This window comes from Schistocerca gregaria, chromosome 2 (genome assembly GCF_023897955.1).
Source record: "Schistocerca gregaria isolate iqSchGreg1 chromosome 2, iqSchGreg1.2, whole genome shotgun sequence".
NCBI lineage: Eukaryota > Metazoa > Arthropoda > Insecta > Orthoptera > Acrididae > Schistocerca > Schistocerca gregaria.
Window position 1 is genome coordinate 187,524,478 of NC_064921.1, and position 20,277 is coordinate 187,544,754.

The window sequence follows — 20,277 nt, forward strand, 5'->3', positions numbered from 1 at the left end:
GAATACATTACAAACGTATCTAGTGCGTCACTGTGGAGATGGCAGTGTTGATAAATTTATCCTGAAAATAAAATGTTTAAATGCAACGCGAAACAACAGTGGACTTCTTGAACGTCTGCGCTGGGATAATGCTGGCAGTCCAACTAGAAACACAGACGTAAGTCGTGCGAGATCCGAGTAACGGCCGCCATCGGTCGAATCACCCCCGGGAACCACCATTTAATTAGTTTTAGCTGTTATCGCAGACGTCAGCCGGCGTGTAAACTGAGCGCTAAAGCTATTACTGAAATGGAAGGACGTACCAGCGAGGAACGTGTTCTGCACGTTGACATCCAACCACATCCTTTTGTTGATGTACGCATTCGTTGCCCGTATTTCCGAGCAGCAGCTGTAATCACATTGGTGTGAAAAAAACCTTTATTTTAATTAATTTTATAGCTGGCTCCCCAGGGCAAAAATAATTTTGGGACAAGACAATGAGAATGGCTGAAAAGATCTGTGTTAGTTTCTTAATGATACTTGCGGATATTAAATCAAGCAAGTTAGAAAAAACTGTCTACTTGTATCACATTGTACAGTTAATTATCAGATCTGAAAACAGCAAACGCCTCACAAATATACTACCACTGACACAGTTCCAATGCTAATTTTGTAAGATATAGAGGCGATGTAAACGTATCATTTAACAGTGTGAAGCTTTTTCAACTGAAGAACTGAATACTGTAACACTGAATGATAGATAATATAAATTGGTGTCGTTAATAATGGTAAGTCTCTCCACCCAAATGGCGTAAAATCAATATTTAAAAGGCAGTAGGTTTCTTACATGAATTTATACGTAACATCAACTTCATAATTGTAAATATAACTTCTGTACCTCTCAATAGAATATACTTCTGTCGAAGTTGGTTTATCTGTAATTCTAGCAAACCGTTGTAACCGGATAATTGCCTTTATAGGCCGAAAACCAATCGATGAGTAGGCGAAAGTTGTTGCAGAATACAACTTTTTTTTCTGTCCCTATTATCACGTCCTGCAAAGCACTGATGCGGAATTCAGTTAAGGTTATGACTACATATTAAACTTGCAACAACAGTAGACGATCATTGTTCCGAATGAGTTGTGAGCATTTATCAAAGTCTTCACTGGCAGTCTAGTGAACTCTGATTTTCTTTCTTTTACGAAGAGTTTGAACTTTTATGCACAATACAGTTTATTCTGCAAGATGAAGTTTTAGGGTGAAAGTTGATAGATCGTTGGCATAGATCATAACGCAGACGTTTCCACTGCTATTTGCAGTATGTTACAAAGTTGGTATGGATTTGTAACGTGTAATATGTCGGTTACTGACAACACAGGCATGAGACTGTTCGCGAGTATGTCGCAGAAATAAATTATTTCCGTTGTAATGTTGACAACTCATGTCATGTGTACACCCCCCCCCCCCCCCCCCCCCCCCCCGTAGGCCTCGGAGTTGAATCTTTTAAGACGCGAGTAAATAACTTTCTTGGAACTACAGGTGTGAGGGAAGTCGCAGAAAATGCAAAATTTGTGGTGAAAATACGCCAAGGCTCCGATTAGCAGGGTTAATGAGGACCCGAGGCTGTACAGATAACCGAAAAATACGAACACTAAAAAAAAAAAAAAATATTACGGGAAGTTGCTATTTACTGTACTTCCAAACATGCTACATGTCACGTTTGCAAGCCCACTGCATTACTTACTCCTTACTCGTCGGCAACAGACAACTTACTCACTCGTATTTCGTGTCATTTGCTTTCAGTTGACTTTCGGCAAATAATCGTTCTTCTGTTTCCGTTTTTCGTTCACTTTTTTCCTGAAGAGGTCTCTCATTCTCCGGAGAACCAAAACATCGACATAGTCACACGAATTTTGTCCTTCATACTCGAACAACAGATCACACATTTCAGTGCCTCAGTGTGCGTGATAACGGGTTCCTCGATTGCATCGTATTTACTCTCGTTTTCTAGCGAACACACTTTATTCATTGTATTTTCGTCAATTAGCAGTTTCGTCAATTAGCAGTTCAAATATCGGGTCAAACGGATCGCTGTTGAACTATTTTCGGATATTATCGTCCTTTATGTCTGCACTGCTAGAAATTTGTACTCTGAATGAAAAATATTCCTTGATAACACGCAGTCCTCTTGCTTTGTATTCGAGAGGCATTCAGTAAGTAATCTAAGTTACTTTTTTATGAAAGTAGGTTGGTTTTATTCAGGATTCCACACAATATTATTCCCCTGGCTACAAAAGCCTAGTTTGAACATAATCTCCGTCCAGTGCGACGACGTTACGCTACTTTACTGCGAGGGCATAAACTCGTATGCCCACATGGTACCACTATACTGGTCGACGTCGGAGGCAACGTCGTGTTGCATCAAAAAGCTCCGCATCATCCACGTACAGCTTCCCGCGAAGTGGATCCATCAGTGGGTCAGTCATATGGAAGTCGAAAGGCGCGAGATCCGAGCTATAGGACGGATGACGAAGAACATTCCAATAAAGATTTGTGAGCTCCTTCGGGCGCGCAGACTTGTGTGAGGCTAGTTGTGCAGCGAGGTGTTTGTGGTCCGTCTGTCACCTCGAATGAGAGTGTCCACACGCTCCAACACTGCAGGAGAGACAGCTGTGTGCAGCCAGATGGCTCGCAGGAGATCGGACAGGTTTGGTGACCTTCTTCCGATTATGACAGAAGCCTCGTCCAACGACTCTGCGTAGTTATGTTCACTGTCAGGTCTTCACAGGCAATGCGCAAGCGCCTATGAATAGCTGCGATGCTGGAATGCACATCCATTACAGACACCATTTTGAATACTACGTACACCTCCGACCCTATCGGAACTTCATGAAACTAGAGGTTGAAGCGGGAATATTCCATGATGTCATACAAAAAAAAATCTACGTTTTTCGTACCAAAATTGGCCGACACAAAAAATGTGTTGCATTACTTATTGAACGCTTCTCGTTCAAAACTGAGAACGTAGGATATAAGTGCTACTATGAGATGAATAAGTTGGCACAGTAGAAGAAATCGTGGGTGCGGGTCCCATCAGATCACCCTGGTAACAGAAGAAAAAAGAAAGGAGGAAAAAGTTAAAAGTTGTACTGCCAGTTAAGAGCACAGCCGACACTCTTCGAGTAAGTGGAGGCGCAACTGTTTGTCTGGCATAATGAATTACATTTGCATCACATGGGCCGCGCTAGAAATCGTAGCTTTCCACAACGCCTGCTCTCTAAATGTTCCGTTGGGCATACTGTTTCAGTCAGACGCGGCAACCTGTTTGAGAGCGGAAACTGCACCAAGCCGCAGCTGCACCCACAGTCACCGCAGCCAAATCGCCGGCACTCGACGCTGACGTCACGGCGGTGCCGGCCCTAACGCAGTTAGCGCCAGTGTTCTGGTCTGGCTCGGGCCTGCCAAACGCAATTGCGTCCGTCTAAATATTCGTCGGTCGACAGCAGCTCGCGCGCCCCATGGGTCCCGGGAGCGCTTTGTTTCCGTAATTAGTGGCGAACTGTGCTAACAGCTCATCTGCGGAACTTCGCGCGTCAGCAGTGCCCGGAAATAAACACATTCGGGACGGGGTGGTGCGTGCGGTTGCACGTCATCAGTTGGCTGGCTGCAGCTACCACTCTGCATAAAATGGAGACTGACAAACGTTCATGCGGGTATCAACAAATATTCTGTAAAAGCTGACAAAGCATGAGTTTAAGGTACACAGGAAGATTGCGATTGAACTGAATACACATAAGCAAACAAAGCTTACAAGTACGTCTTTCGTAATGATGAAACAGCCCGAGGATCGAAAATGGGTTCCGAGTACCTCAAGAGAATGTGATATATGCATCCACTTATAGTATATTATACAGGGTGTTCCAGAAATGTTGCGACAGACTTCGAGTAGTTGTAGAGGGCGTCTTGAGGAAGAAATCGACGACAGGAACTCTTGTCCGGAAACGACAATCAATGACCCTATTAGCGTCGAATTTGTAGGCACCAGTGTCTGGTGCTATGCCACCCTTTCGGCAGCAAACTTGACTTAGAACGCTGACAGACCATAGGTGGAGCGTTTCGCAGTGTTATTTGTTATCCAGCGATTGCTACTGGTTCCAAGGATCGCCAGTGAGAAGATGGAGCTGGCAGCTGCGCAGACAGCACTTATGTCGTATGAATACTACGCTCCGATTCCTCGAAGGATGATGGTTTCGGACAAGGCTTCCCATCTGCAGTTTATTTTTCGACTGAAATCCGCTAAAATCTTCATTATTTTTCGGCATACAGGAGAAAAATAAAACTGTGCCCAAAAATGTCATACACCGAGACCTTTCTGCGCAGCAGCTAGCTTCATCTTCTCCAGTCTCCACTGGCGATCGTGGCATCAGCTGCAATCACTGAATAACAATCAACATTGCGAGACGTTCCGCTTACGGTCCGTCAGTGTACAAAGTCACGTTTGCTGCTGAAGGGGTGGCCTAGAAACAGGCGCCGACGCCTATAACTTTGACGTTCTCTAGAGTTGTTGGATGACGTTTCCGGACACGCGTTCCTTTCCCCTATTTGCTCAAGACACCCTCTACAGCACCACGAAGTCTGTCAGTATCGTCCTGTAACACCCAGTATATAGTCCACAGAGCTTGGCGGGAAATACTTGGTACCCATGCTTAGCCATTTTTTCCATTCCTTTTGCTACTGAGCAAAGGATAACTTTCTGTCTATTTAGTTCTGTACGCATTCTGATCTCTCTCGGTTATCTCATTCTCGTTATTACTACGTGAGACGTATGGCGGTGGCAGCAGAATGGTCGGAAGTCATCCCACAATGCAAGTTCTCTTAATATAACAGGCAGATGTTCGCAAGGATACGGTCAAGCGTTTCTGTTCACTATTAAATGTGTGCTGGTAGAGAAGAAATTTTCTCTCTGAAACTGTTTACAGTGAACAAGCTTCTGTACAGAAGGTAATAGCGTTAGAAAATTGCAATGAAACGCAGTAGGAGTTTTAAGATGATCATCGCATGGCGCAACCGCTGGTATCCGGCGCTCAATATAAGCTGTGTAAATGGAGGAAAAAGCCCTACCCAACCATAGGACCAGCGAGCATCTGTGAGTTCAAGTCCGAAGAGATTTGCGATCTAATGAGCACATAAATATAGCCATGGTGAAGAGTGGTGCAGGTCATATGTTTCGAGCGAATTCTAAGGAAGTGTAACTCAACTAGAAATAACAAACGATATGTTCCAAACGTAAGAGTTATTTTTTATCAGACTTTTGTATGTTTAATTTCCAAGTAGTTTAATTCATACATGAGACCACAATAATTTTAAATTGGTGTCCTCGAAATAATTGTAGATAGGAAAGCTGACGCATATTTTATCCAATATTGGAGAGCAAGCTGAAGAAGCGAAGGATAAAGACGGCGAGTCTGGCTTGCTGGAGGGTTTTTCTGAAGCTCTCCTGAGGGGGGACACGATGGAGAGGAAAAACTATGTAGTTTCTCCGTCGGGATATCCCGTGCAAAGGATGAGCCTAGCCTGTGCACAGAAATAGCGCCAGCTACGTCTCCTTATTACGGCCTGATCGTCACAGAAAACGACATATTTCATGGGCTGTTTCAAGATCGCCGCCGTTACCAGCAGTTCAAGACTACAAAACAGAAAATAATGTGAACGTGTCGGGTAGGGAGGATGAGAACGAACCTGAGAATTGGAGCATCGCGCCTCTACTGTCGCTGGGGAAGGAGGGCAGGGACAAAGAGAACGGGAGGAGATGTATAGAGGGAGGGGGAGATGGATTGGGAAAAGGGGCAGAAGGAGACGGGTACGGAAAAGAGGGCACAACGATATGGACAGACAGTGGTAGGAGGAAGAGATAGATAGATAGAGAGAGAGAGAGAGAGAGAGAGAGAGAGAGAGAGAAGAGAGAGAGAGAGAGAGAGAGAGAGAGAGAGAGAGAGAGAGAGAGAGGAGAAGGACAGAGAGCAAGAGATAGATAGATAGAGAGAGAGGAGGAGAAGGACAGAGAGGGGTCAGAGGAGGGGATGGACAGAGAGATGGGGGACGAGAGGGGCAGACGGCGGATGTAGGGGGGAGGATATGAAATGGACTGAGGGAAGTAGGACAGAGAACACTAGGATATGATGGTGGAGAGGTGGAGGGGGCAGCAAAACAGGGGGTGGAAGAGTTGGGCACATATGCTGTGAGGATATGGAGAGTAGTCAGGCAGTGATGGACAGATAGGAAAAGTGGGAGTAGGAGGTGGAAGAGATGAGCAGACATGAGGACAGAAGAAGAGAGTAGGTCAGGAGGGATGGACAAATAGGGAGAGTGGAGGAAGAAGGTGTGGTACAGACAGAGGGAAGGGTGAAGAAGGGGATGGACAGAGAGAGGTGGAGGAAGAGATGGGCAGAGAGGTGAGAAGGATGGGATTGACAGAGAGAGTGGTGGAGATGGACAAAGAGAAGATGTGTCATGCACGTAGCATCAACATTCCTTGCAAAGCGCACAGCTGAGCAGAGAGAGGGCAGATGGAAAATGAGAGATGGGGAGAGCATGAGGTAGACAGAGAAAGGGGGAAGGGGAGATGGGCAGACAGAGTGAGGGAGAGGAAGAGGTGATAGACATATGGAATGGAGACAGATCTGAGGAGGGGACAGTCAGAGAGATGGAAGACAGTGTTGGATAGAGGTGGAGGGGAGGAGAAATTGTTCAAAGAGAGGGGGAGGTGGAGAAGGATAGAGGGAGGGTGGAGTGGGAGGTGCTCGTGACGGCTGGAAGGTATAGGTAGGGAGTGGGCAGGTGAAAAGGAACAGGGCAGAGAGAGAGAGAGAGAGAGAGAGAGAGAGAGAGAGAGAGAGAGGAATGAGTATATGGACAGAGGGATGGGGAGGAAGATACCGGCAGATGGAGGTGGGAAAGCGACGTGGATAGAGAGGCAGTGAGAGGAAGTGGTGGACACGGCGAGGGCGGGGGTGGGGGAGGGAGCTGTGTGCAACTAACGTGTTGAACGTTTCGCGAACGAAGCCTTGTATCCTATTTTTGTTGATTACAAACATAACGCAATTCATTAGCTACACCATCACTCGTATCGCGAACGGCAATTACGTCACTGCTGAACAATGTCTGCCAGTCGGCAATAATTACATCCCGCTGGCCTGCGTGCCCCAGAGTAATGATATTCTGTAGTTTATCCGGAACTGATGCAATAAGCCGCCGAAAGCCACAAACAGAGCAACGTCAGCGTTACTTACGCCACAGCTACGCTCCACGACTTACGGGGCTTTCTTCTCGCCACGGCTGATTTCGTAGCACGCTACGCTGTAATTTAACTAATAACGATGCTGACTCTCAGACTGACCTGCATTATGTATGTATTCCTAAGAGTGAAGCACTGATCTCGGCAACATTTTACTACACGTCTTCATATTTTCTATATCGTACACACGAACTGCTCTAGCAGATTTCGAAAGCTAAAGGTTAACTTTGTTTTTAAGATAACAAGCAGAATTTGTGGGATTCTTGAACTCACAGCCCATTTACTTTTTACATCACTTTTCAAAAATAATGGCAATGCATTGTAAACTCCATCGTGCCGCAACTTCTCTTAGAACTAAAGTGGGCCTCCCCTAACCTACTTTCAGTGTTCCCTTCCATTCCTCTGTAAAGTAAGACACTATGTTAAAATAACATTATAATTACCGCTAATGGATCCCCGGTATACTCTCACGAATCGTCATGTAACAGAATGTCATGTTATAGGAACGTAACCAGCATGCACCAAAATATAAATATTCGAAGGCGGTGATGTCATTTAGAACATCGTGTCCAGCTCTACGTCCACTAAACTGTGAGGAGTCTACCATGTATTAGGTAAATCGAAATCACATTCTGGAAAGAGAACGCATGATTGGTTCAATAACGAACTACGAAAGTTAATCCGTACAGCACACGAAACAGTCGCAAAGCTGCTATGAGCAAAAACGTTCAGTGGAGTCGTTTTTAAATGCGATAGGTGAAGGGAAAGTTATACAAAGGTTTGCGAAGTAATTCCATCACGAGCTTCGGTGGTTCATGTATTTCATACGGAAGGAAGGATTGTCACCACCACTACCACCACCACCCGAAATCAGTATTAGGCACTGCTACTACCCAACTGAACTGTCTATCAACAATTTGGGTCCTACACCTTTTGTTTCTTGCCTTGGTACTGTAGCACTTCACGTGACAACTTATCCTCTGCTAGACTAGAATGGTATTTTTGTACACCATTTACAGTTTCTTTTACACGCACTGTTTTATAAGCTTTCTAGTTTTTACTCTTATTTCTAGTAATTTGTTACTGACTGAAATTTTTACCCTTTAAAGATTTTTCCCACTTAAAGCGACTACCTTTGTTGAAGTTTCCGAAAATTTCTCACTGCACTTTCATAAAAGGTATAGATAGAAGTTTACATATAGATCATCGTAAATCATCTCCGCTTTCAGACATTTGTACCTAGTTCTCTCCAAATAACAACCTCCACAGCAATGCGTTCTTGTTAATATTTGCACTATATGGGGGTTGTTTCTTTCCATTACTGGATGATATGATCATATACAAAATACATCTGCATCTGCAAATCACACTTAAGTGAACAGCAGAGGGTTTATCGAATCACTTTCAAAATAATTCTCGTTATTCCAATCTCGAACAGTGCGTGGAAAAAACGAACACCTATATCTTTCCATAGGAGTTCTGACTTCCCTTATTTTATTATCATGATCATTTATCTCTAAGTAGGTCGGTGTCAACAAAATATTTTCGCATTCGGAGGAGAAAGTTGGTGATAGAAATTCCGTGAGAAGATTCCTCCGCAGCGAAAAACGCCTTTGTTTTAATGATTCCATCCCAAATTCTGTATCATGTCACTGTCACTCTCTCCCGTATTTCACAATAATACAAAACGTGCTGCCCTTCTTTGAACTTTCTCGATGTACTCCGTTAATCCTATCTGGTAAGGATCCAACACCGCACAACTGTACTCAAAACTAGGACGGACAAGCGTAGTGTAGGCAGTCTCTTTAATAGATCTGTTACCTTTTCTAAGTGTGATGCCAATAAAACGCGGTCTTTGATTTGCCTTCCCCACAACATTTTCTGTGTGATCTTTCCAATTTAAGTGTTCGTATTGTAATTGCTACGTATTAAGTTGAATTTACGGCCTTTACATTTGAGTGACTTATAGTGTAACAGAAGTTAAACATATTCCTTTTAGCACTATGTGGATGACCTCGCAGTTTTCATTATTTAGAGCCAATTGCCAATTTTCGTCCCATATAGGTATCTTACCTTGACCGCTTTGCAATTGGTTTTCATCCTACGATGACTGTACTATACGATAAACGACAGGACCATCTGCAAAACAACCTAAGACGGCTACTCAGATTGTCTCCTAAGTCGTTTACATACATAAGCAACAGCAGAGGGCCTATAACACTACCTCGGGGAACGCCAAAAATCATTTCTGTTTTAGTCGGTGTCAATTACTATGAACTGTGACCTCTCTGACGGGAAATCACAAAATAAATTATAGTCTTGATAGATTGCTTCCTCGGTAATTTCTACCGTTTCTCTATATTTGTGGTGATCCAATTGGCAACTTATTTTTAGTTCACTGACTAAATTATTTTGACCTAGGTAATTTTCTAATATTAGCCACAGCGTATTACTTTTGACTAGGTCATAAGCCTTTTCAGGATCTAGGAAGGAAGGAATGCTAGGAAGTAAGGCTACTGAAATTAAGTTACATTTCTAAGATCTATTCTTAATCCGGAAACAACGAAAGTTAGTCATACTCTAGTGGTAAGAGTCACTTTAGTGGTCTAACTAATTAACTTTTGACGTGAAAATTCATATATCAATATGTAGCTGGAGAACATTCTTGCCAAAAAGGCTATAGTTTATTTCCCGATTTATGGAATGATTCCAGTGGAGAAAATACGCTTTACTAAATAGAAGACTCGTTTCAGAACAGTTGCCGCTATAAATTTTTTTTCACTAAGATAAATTGTATTTTCTCTCATTACAGAACGGGAACTTCAGTAGATAGTTTGTAGACTCAGAGAATTACGATCATCATTGGTTAAATTTCAGAGACATAGCGTGATTTGAAATAAACCTTGGCGACAAGACATTTGTCGCTCAGTTTTGTGAAGGTCATTTAATCGCCTGTGTCTGCTTGTTGGCTGAAAAACGCACGCCTACAGCGGCGCCGGCTTTTTAATTAAATGTCCGCCATGGACCTGAGACAACAGCCATTGTCCGTCCGCGGTGTAGTCATAGCCGGTGATTTACGACCGCTCGTGGCCTCTCAATACAATGAGCCAGGGTCCACCACCCGCAGACTTACTGCTCCTCTATTCACCTACAAGATAGTGGAGAATTAATGCCATCCCACATGATTGTCTCGTTTTGTAATTTGAAACTTCCGAAAGTGATATACAGATCTTAAATTGAGAATAAAGTACAGACTGTCTTTCCTATCCTGGCGATTTGCACCAAGCGTGTGGTTGCTCGTAAACCAGGAAATCCTATACTCTGGAAATTTGGCGAAGGTCTGTAACTTCTCAGAGGATTATAGGCGATGAAAACTTCTCGATTTTTCAAGATCCTCCACAAAGTACACCTAGTGACAAGCATCCATGGTTCCCCTTTAAAAATTAGAATACGGCCTTTAAGTTACATTACTTTTCGCAATCAGACACAATACTGCGTATTGTTACCCTTCATAAACGTTGTTTTGTGACGCGTTCTGAGCAGTAGGTGCTAACATTCAGTGCTAACTTATTAAGCTATTGAACATACATAGGGCGTACACGAATTCCACCGACAAAATTTTTCGGTTTGTCAAGATAAATTTTCTGCATGTTTTGGCATTAGTGACCTGTAGTGTCCTTTGGCTGGACTGTGATGTTGATATTGTCGCTGTGGTAACAATTCAGCATAGCATCATGTCGTACCTCTGTTGAACCCACGCATACGCGAGATGCATATCGGCCAACTCTTGAACAGTTAGTGATGAGGCGCCCGACTGCTTTTAACAAACGATTGATTGTCCGATCGAGTGTTATTCGTTCAGTCAGTTGTTTCTTTTTTCAGTTAAACGAAACAACTGAATGAAACTAGTCTCTGTGGCCAAGTCAGCTATGTTTTTCACTCTCACTTAGTATCTGTAATCGAGTGGTTTCGCTTGTCTTAATGTGAGACAACTGACAGACAGCTTTTATGTTCTGTCTCCAATTTGTCTTAGTGGTCGGTAACGACATTTTGTCGAGGTGTATTCGTTGCTAACCACCAAGTTGCTCTAGCAAATCTTTTCCCACGGTCTCATAAAAAAAAATGTACCAACTAGGACAGAAAATTTCAGAGCTACTCTGACGCCGGCCGCGGTGGTCTCGCGGTTCTAGGAGCGCAGTCCGGAACCGTGCGACTGCTACGGTCGCAGGTTCGAATCCTGCCTCGGGCATGGATGTGTGTGATGTCCTTAGGTTAGTTAGGTTTAAGTAGTTCTAAGTTCTAGGGAACTGATGACCACAGCAGTTGAGTGCCATAGTGCTCAGAGCCATTTGAACCATTTTAGCTACTCTGGCACACAAAATTTCAGAACTCCGTGACAGAGCTAAGTCTGTAAGTGAAACAACCTAACATTTTACAATCGCGACTGCAGCATTATACACAGTAACGGTTAAATTCGATAGTCTTCCACTCATAATATTTTTAGGTTACAGCGAAACGGCTTCCAAATGTCAACTTGTACAAAAATGATGTAAAAGGGCAGGAAGAGCGAAAACAGGAAGCTACATCAGAGTAAACAAATCATTAGGCACACTGCTCCCCTAGACGTACGTTAGATCTTATGGGCTTTAACGGGCAAAGGCCTCAGCGACGGACCTAAGCGTCAGCAAAGTTTTTGTCACCTCATACTATCTTCCCTTTAAGCCGTTTTCCATGGGGCACTCTGGAAAAGTGTTTTTACAGAATCGTGTCTCGATAAACGTTAGTGAAGTGCAGTACGCACTTTTTCCATCGTCTGTCGCTGAGTACCCACAAACTCCTTTAAATTATGAGTCTTGTAGACCGACAAAGAGGCCAAGCCGCTTCTAAATCGTAGAGGAGAAACATCGTTTTTCTAACAAGTGTATCAGAACATTCTTAGTATGAGCATTTTCTGAATGGCTCTCAAACGTGATCTAGCTGTGGAACGAAATGATCAAGTTCATCAGCTATTTGTTTCCAGAGGACTACAGTTAAGACAGTCCACGCCAGCTGTCTGTGGTGTCACCGCCAGACACCACACTTGCTAGGTGGTAGCCTTTAAATCGGCCGCTGTCCGGTAGTATACGTCGGACCCGCGTGTCGCCACTATCAGTGATTGCAGACCGAGCGCCGCCACACGGCAGGTGTAGAGAGACTTCCTAGCACTCGCCCCAGTTGTACAGCCGACTTTGCTAGCGATGGTTCACTGACTTCTACGCTTTCATTTGCCGAGACGATAGTTAGCATAGCCTTCAGCTACGTTATTTGCTACGACCTAGCAAGGCGCCAGTATTCGTACTATTGATATTGTGAATCATGTACCATAAAGAACGACGTTCACCGTTAATGGATTAAAGTTAAGTATTCCACCACCTACGTCCGCTTTTCTCAATTCTAATTCCCTTGTCACGTTCCAGACCTCACGCAAGCCTGCGTGAGCTAAAACGCGTGCATTTCGGCCCCCTTTACTAACACGGTTGGCTCTCCTGCCAACCACAACACTGTCGAATCTGAAGAATCTTACAGAAATGAAACTCCACGCCACTCCACGTACAGGTAGTTCCAAGACTACCAGCCTACTTCTCTTCGTCCACTTGTGGCGAAAAAATACTTTCTAAGTAGTAATTAAAACACAAACCCTCATCTCGCTGGTAAAAGATAATTAAGTACTATTTGCAAAAAGTTGCACAAATGTTCAGTAAGATCTTGATAAGAGTTCAAAGCGGCGCAATGATGGCAACTTCATTTAGTTGCTCAGCAACGTAAAACTGTATATTCCACAAAACGCAAAAGCTTTGTATCCTATGTCTACAATATCTTATAATTCTAGTTGTAATCAGACAATTTATACAAATGCATTGGTGTAACAATTTGTGGCGATATGTGATGGAATGCTTCATAGCCTCATTCGTGGGTAAAGCAGGTGCCAGCCTTTGCTTTTTGCAAATATCCTGCCAATTAACCAGTCAGTCTAGAACAGAAAGTGCCTACAAAACACTCTTAAGTTCTTTCCAACATACTGCTTAACTGTGTGGGACGGTTACCAAGTGGGACTAGCATAAAATTAGACCAAGTAGCGGGGATTTCGCTTTGGGACGCTATAAGTAACGTACTTTGCCAAGTCTGGCTTACAGTACAGGTGCCGTGCGAGGCAGAAGGAAGAGCAGCACATCTAAATAGGGCTGTTTACCCGGGTTGCTACCACTGGCGTGAAGCAGTCACGTTACTGGGAAGCCGTTGGTGTATTTAGCTTCCTGCATGTCTCCTGGCACCGGGATCTGCGGCGGCTGGCTTCGTCGAACAAGGAAGAGGGTAAGGACCTTGCTTGTGCTGTAAATTGTGTCCGGGATCTAAAACTGGGTTCAGTGCTGTTGACTTCACTCTCTTGGCCGGAAGTTGCTGCTCCTACTGAGCCTCTCCTCGAATGTGTTAATTTCAGCTCGTTTAGTACAATAGGTTCTAGTGAGAACTGTATGTGATGTGATGATTAACATTTACTACGATCTGGATTGCTGATACATTCTGTTTGCAGATTGCTACTGTCAGTGTTAACCGCCACTGAAAACAGTTTGCCCGGTCCTTGTCTAAGAGCCATCTGGTTATTATATTTACATCACACGACGGAATTAAGGTGGCCAATTGCTATAGATATACATGGATAAAATTTTCCCTGCTGCGAACTGCAATAACATTACTATTACTTTTCTATCTGAAGTGATAGTGCGTCTGAGAGACGCGTGTCTAACTCTAAATGAGTACTTCCAAAAAAGAAAATGGTTCAAATGGCTCTAAGCACTATGGGACTTAACATCTATGGTCATCAGTCCCAAGAACTTAGTACTACTTAAACCTGACTAACCTAAGGACATCACACAACACCCAGTCATGAGGCAGAGAAATGAGTAGTTTCATAAATTCTTAAGTTACTGAGATGCCAGTTATTATTGTGTGTTTAAGTAGTTTGAAACTAATTCTGTTAATGAAAGTACAAGAATTCCTCCAATGACCGTATGTGGATATGGTAATTAATTCTGATTGAATCACAAATTTAAGTGTGGCTATTTGCTGTAAGTCGCCTTGTGTTTTGCGTCGGGGGTCTCGATATACCGCTAGCCTGCACGCTAGTTACTTGCACTTGATTTCGTTGTATCGGGACTTCTGCTCTTTGTCTTGGTAGCGGGTGCGGAGTCCTGGGTTGCGTCCTGCTTGTGCTGTTGTGTATTTTCCGCCTCCTTTGCCCGCGGGTGCCGGCTAGCCGTGTATCTAGTTCGCTCGCGGTTTAATGCATAATTGTCCTTACGCGCATAAGATAATAGATCTGTACTTCTTACCCGATGTTCATTAATAGGTTGATTAATTTTACAGATGTGCTTTAATGAATTATTGTGTTTCTAGTAACTTAAGGCAGATGTCAGTCTGATGTAGATACCCAATAGTTTTGGGATTTTTCGTGCCTATTCGTGACCGTTGCTACTCCCGTTTGGGAGTCGTTGCCGAGCCTGTATTGGAAAGAGCTGAGTGGGAGGGCGTCCCCGGCCGCGGTGGTCTAGCGGTTCTAGGCGCGCAGTCAGGAACCGCGCGACTGCTACGGTCGCAGGTTCGAATCCTGCCTCGGGCATGGATGTGTGTGATGTCCTTAGGTTAGTTAGGTTTAAGTAGTTCTAAGTTCTAGGGGACTGATGACCAGAGTAGTTAAGTCCCATAGTGCTCAGAGCCCTTTGAACCATTTAGGAGGGCGAGGTTGCTTGGTCACATGAAATTTTATATTTATATACTACATTGTAGGGTGCCTGCCATTTAAGTAACGTGGTTGTGTGCCATGGCATCTGATTTGTGGTTGCCTGTGCTCTGAATTACTTCGGTAATACCAATCACTGCAGTAACGAAAGACTACATTTCCTCGTTAAATTTTAGTAAATTGTTCTTCAGGTTGGTCATAGTTTTTGAGTAAATAATTTTTAATCATTTCACCAAATGTGTAATAGGCCATAAGTGCCGTAGTTTATGAACGTTTAAATTTTGAAGAAACTTGCTCTCACCTAAATGGTAATTTTAAAAATGTGTTGATGGCTTTATCTGTTATTTGTCTTGTTTAAATGTGCCAAATAAATGTTCAATGCAACTGTCGATGGTGATTACCTGATGTGTCACTTGACCCAGTCCTATTTTGCTGAGTGTGTGTCGTTGTCTAAACGGTTGAATTCCACGCTGTGCTGACATATCAGTACTACAGGGAGCTGAACAGGGTGACAACCGTAGCGGAAGGCAGAGATTGAGATAAATCCAGCAAACAACTGAAGACGTACGTTGCAAATGTTACTCTGACAAGGGAACCTCCCCATCGCAGCCACCTCAGATTTCGTTATAAGTTCGCACAGTGGATAGGCCTTGAAAAACTGAACACAGATCAATCGAGAAAACAGGAAGTAGTTATATAGAACTATGAAAAAATAAGCAAAATATACAAACGGAGTAGTCCATGCGCAACATAGGCAACATCAAGGATAGTGTGAGCTCAGAAGCGCCGTGGTCACGTGGTTTGCGTGAGCAGCTGCGGAACGAGAGGTCGTTGATTCAAGTCTTCCCTCAAGTGAAAAGTTTAATTTTTTATTTTCAGAAAATTATTATCGGTCCGTCCGTCCGTCCACCCGATGCGAGGTAACTGCTCTTACGTTTTCATCAGTTTTTTGGGAGTGATTATCACATCCACAAGAAAACCTAAATTGGGCAAGGTAGAAGAATCTTATGACCCATTCGCCAAGTGTACAAGTTAAGTGGGTCGACAACATATTCCTGTCATGTGACGCACATGCCGTCACCAGTGTCGTACAGAATATATCAGACGTGTTTTCCTGTGGAGGAATCGCATGACCTATGACCTTGCGATCAAATGTTTTCGGTTCCCATTGGAAAGGCACGTCCTTTCGTCTACTACTCGCACGGTTTTGCGGTGCGGTCGCAAAACACAAACACTAAACTTATTACAGTGAACAGAGACGTCAATGAACGGACGGACAGATCATAACTTTGAGAAAATGAAGTAAACTTTTCACTCGAGGAAAAACTTGAACCAAGGACCTCTCGTTCCACAGCTGCTCACGCTAACCAAGGGACCACGGCGCTCCTGAGCTCACACTATCCTTGATGTTGCCTATGTTGCGCATGGACTACTCAGTTTGTATATTTGCTTATTTTTTTCAAAGTTCCACACAATTTTTTCGTGTTTTCTCGATTGATCTGTGTTTAGTTTTTCAAGGCCTATCCACTGTGCCAACTTATAACTAAATCTGAGGGGGGGTGCGATGGGGAGGTTCCCTTGTAAGATGAGAAGTTTGATGCATGAGAGGAATTCGAGTCGGGCCAAATGAAACCTGTCAGAAACATGATGACTCAAACAAAAATGATCATGTTTCTGCATTTGCCGCACGCACGTCGGAAACACACGTTGCCACACTGATGCCTTGCATACGAGTACATGTCGGTGCTTACCAGCAACAGAATCACGTTACATTTTACGTCCCAGAAACGCCCTGAAAGGGCAAATTTCCGGTTGTCCTTTATATAAAAACAAATGCTCATACACTCACTGTATATTCAAGATGTATCACCCGCATCTATTATTCCAGTAACAAATCCGTTTGGCGAGTTCGCCATGGCGCACCTGCACAGCACTGACTAAGTTAACTGCAATTCTACGAAGTGGAAACACACAATACCGTATCTGTAAACAACTACTTGATAAACTAATGTTTATTTGAGGTCTTTGTTATGGGGGGGGGGGGGGCGGCCGTTGTAACCGAGCGGTTCTAAGCGCTTCAATCCGGAACCGCGCTGCTGCTACGGTCGCAGGTTCGAATCCTGCCTCGGGCATGGATGTGTGTGATGTCCTTAGATTAGTTAGGTTTAAGTCTAGGGGACTGATGATCTCAGATGGTAAGTCCCATAGTGCTTAGATCCATTTGAACCAATTTTGTTGTGCGGGAGCTTGGCATCGTCAGAGACACTACCAAAGTCGCAAGGAAGTTCGACAATCATGACGACCTTGATGGAAACTGTTTTCCGGAGTGTCTGCAGGAGGAAGACAGCCGTCACTTGTTTGTTTGAAACTCAAGTATCGTACGACAGAGATTTTCAAAAAATGGTTCAAGTGGCTCTGAGCACTATGGGACTTAACATCTAAGGTCACCAGTTCCCTAGAACTTAGAACTACTTAAACATAACTAACCTAAGGACATCACACACATCCATGCCCGAGGCAGGATTCGAACCTATGACCGTAACAGTCGCGCGGTTCCGGACTGAAGCGCCTAGAACCGCTCGGCCACCGCTCTGCAGCGGAATGTGTGCTGATATAAAACATCCTGGCAGATTAAAACTGTGTGCCGGAGGACTCGAACTCGGGTCCTGAGTTCGAGTCTGGTGCAAGATTTTAATCTGCATTGAAGTTTCAGGAGGGGGAGGCCATTTTTCCGAGTCAGTACAGGAACTTCCCGCGATAAGTTTTGAAACGGTACATTAGTTTTCGCTCTATAAGCAGCAAGTTTCGCTGCTCGCTCGCACCGGGAAATAGAAAGAGGCGGCTCCGCAGCCAATTTTATAACACGACGCGGCCGGCCGCGGGTGCAACAGAACCCAAGTGAACGGGTGGAAAGGAACGTGTCAGGCTTCAAAATACGTATTTGTATGCGTCGTGCATTATGCATTTCTTGTACGTGAATGTGAATCTGCACATGAACTTTCCTAATCCTCCTCACACCTTTCCGTAAAGCGTGGCCAAATCTTTGTTGGGAAGTCGTTCTGTAGTACAGTAGTGCCAACCTTACTCCTGGGTAGGGGATCAGAGAGACAGCACAGGCAGGTAAAAGTCATAGACTTTCCAGTGTCACAAGATTTGGGTTGGAGAGGTTGGTCACGGCCAAGTGGTTCGACCACCCCCTCCACCGGGGCCCAGGAAGACCTCCGGGTGCCCGCCGGATTCTTGAGAGTATTAAAGACGGGTAAGTGAGCAGACGTTCCCTCAGTGCGTCTGTCTCAACGTTCACGTATGGAAGAGAGGTGTTTGAATATTTGTACTAATTCTTTTATTTCCAGCTTCGGATTGTGTAATGAAATGAATGTTCTCGTTTAATTTAGAAAATTTGACCCCCTTGTGTTAACGTATCTGGTCCCCAGTTTGCCTGTTATCCTCCTCACGTAGTGGATGTCCTATGTAAAATATTGGGAGGCTTTGGCGGTATACATTTGGTCAACGCAATTCCGTCTTGCCCGTAGAAAACTGCGTGCAGATTGGTATATAATATACTCGAGCTATAAGTTGTAAAATTGTAATATCTGTAAACTGGAACAATTGCTGCAATATCGAGTGATAATTTTTAAAATAAATACGTAATCAATTGTCATCAATCTTTAACATACCTTAAAAATCACAAAGAAGTCAAGTTAAAGGAATTCATTTAAATTAAAAGCTATAGAATGCAGGGACCCACACATCGGCGTGTGAGCCCCCCAGCCCCTTGCCTAGGAACGTACAGAAGACACGCTCTCGAGGTAGCGCTCTCAAGCGCCCCTCCCCAGTTACCCGTTGCTCAATTTTGATTCAGGGCTTGACGACATCAACTTTCATCTGGCGTCCCTAGGCAAGGAGGTTAGACGGTAAACTTTCAGTTTCAAATTCGTTGTCTCACCGGTTTCTTCGTGACTCGCGAGAAAGTTAAGGTTACAGATCTTTCCACACTCGTAATGGCGGTGTTCTTTGCTGACCTAACCGCCAGACACGCCATCCATCCACAGCTCGCAAAGAGAATGTTGGTGCTGGCCCCAGTGACTCACCTTGTAGGCGTCGGGGATGTTGACGGGCTCCCCGCTCTCGGCGACGAAACCGACGATGCCGGTGCCCCAGGGGATGCGGATCTCGTCCTTCTTCTCCATCTCCTGCAGCGTAGAGCGCGAGCACACGTCGAACAGCTTGGAGACGAGGTAGCGCTTGCTGGCGCAGCCCTGCACCAGGAACAGCGAGCCGCGGTCCGCGTGCAGAAGCATGCTCACGTTCTGCAGGATCTTGTGGCACAGCGACCGCACGTCCAGCTCGTTGCAGATGTCCTTCACCTGCCAACACCAGTATTTTACTATATTAGAAACCGAATCTAGAGGAGATAGCCAACAAAAATTGATCGTAAAACAATCTAAATGCATATATATTAGCTAGCCAACCCGAAGTATTTCGCACTTGCTAAATATTACGGAAATTTGATATCTGTCTTAATCTCCTCCTCTCCCACTTTCTATGCAACTACTCCTCCCCCTCTCCTTGTTAATCTCCTCCTCCTCCTCCTCCTCCTCCTCCTCCTCCTCCTCCTCTTTCCCCCTCTCTATGTTAATCAACTTCTGCCCCCCTCTTTCTGCCGTGCGGGATTAGCAGAGCGGTCTGAGGCGCTGCAGTCATGGACGGTGCGGCTGGTCCCGGCGGAGGTTCGAGCCCTCCCTCGGGCATCGGTGTGTGTGTCTGTCCTTAGGATAATTTCGGTTAAGTAGTGTGTAAGTTTAGAGACTGATGACCTTAGCAGTTAAGTCCCATAAGATTTCACATACATTTGTTCAAAAAATGTTCAAATGTGTGTGTAATCTTATGGGACTTAACTGCTAAGGTCATTAGTCCCTAAGTTTACACACTACTTAACCGAAATTCTAAGGACAAACACACACACACACACACACACACACACACCCATGCCCGAGGGAGGACTCGAACCTCCGCCGGGACCAGCCGCACTACCCATGATTGCAGCGCCCAAGACCGCTCGGCATATCCCGCGCGGCACACATTTTCCATACCCTCCTCTCCCTCTCTCTTACCACCTGCCTTTCTCCCTCTGCCCCCCCCCCCCCTGTCAATCTCCTCTTCAGCTCTCCCTCTCTATCTATCTCCTCCTTTCCCATCTCTATCCGTCCACTTCCTCCGACCCTC

The 20,277-nt window shown here is 44.5% G+C and overlaps 1 protein-coding gene across 10 annotated transcripts in view; it reads right to left on the minus strand.

Moving 5' to 3' along the window:
* The window catches only part of LOC126336656 (dual 3',5'-cyclic-AMP and -GMP phosphodiesterase 11-like), a 2,376,149-nt gene that overhangs the window by 64,045 nt on the left and 2,291,827 nt on the right, over nucleotides 1-20,277 (minus strand). For all 10 annotated transcript variants that reach the window (XM_050000589.1, XM_050000587.1, XM_050000585.1 and 7 more), the window contains one exon: nucleotides 19,143-19,418. In XM_050000589.1, coding sequence (XP_049856546.1) covers nucleotides 19,143-19,418 — 276 coding nt within the window. The remainder of the gene's footprint in view (nucleotides 1-19,142; nucleotides 19,419-20,277) is intronic.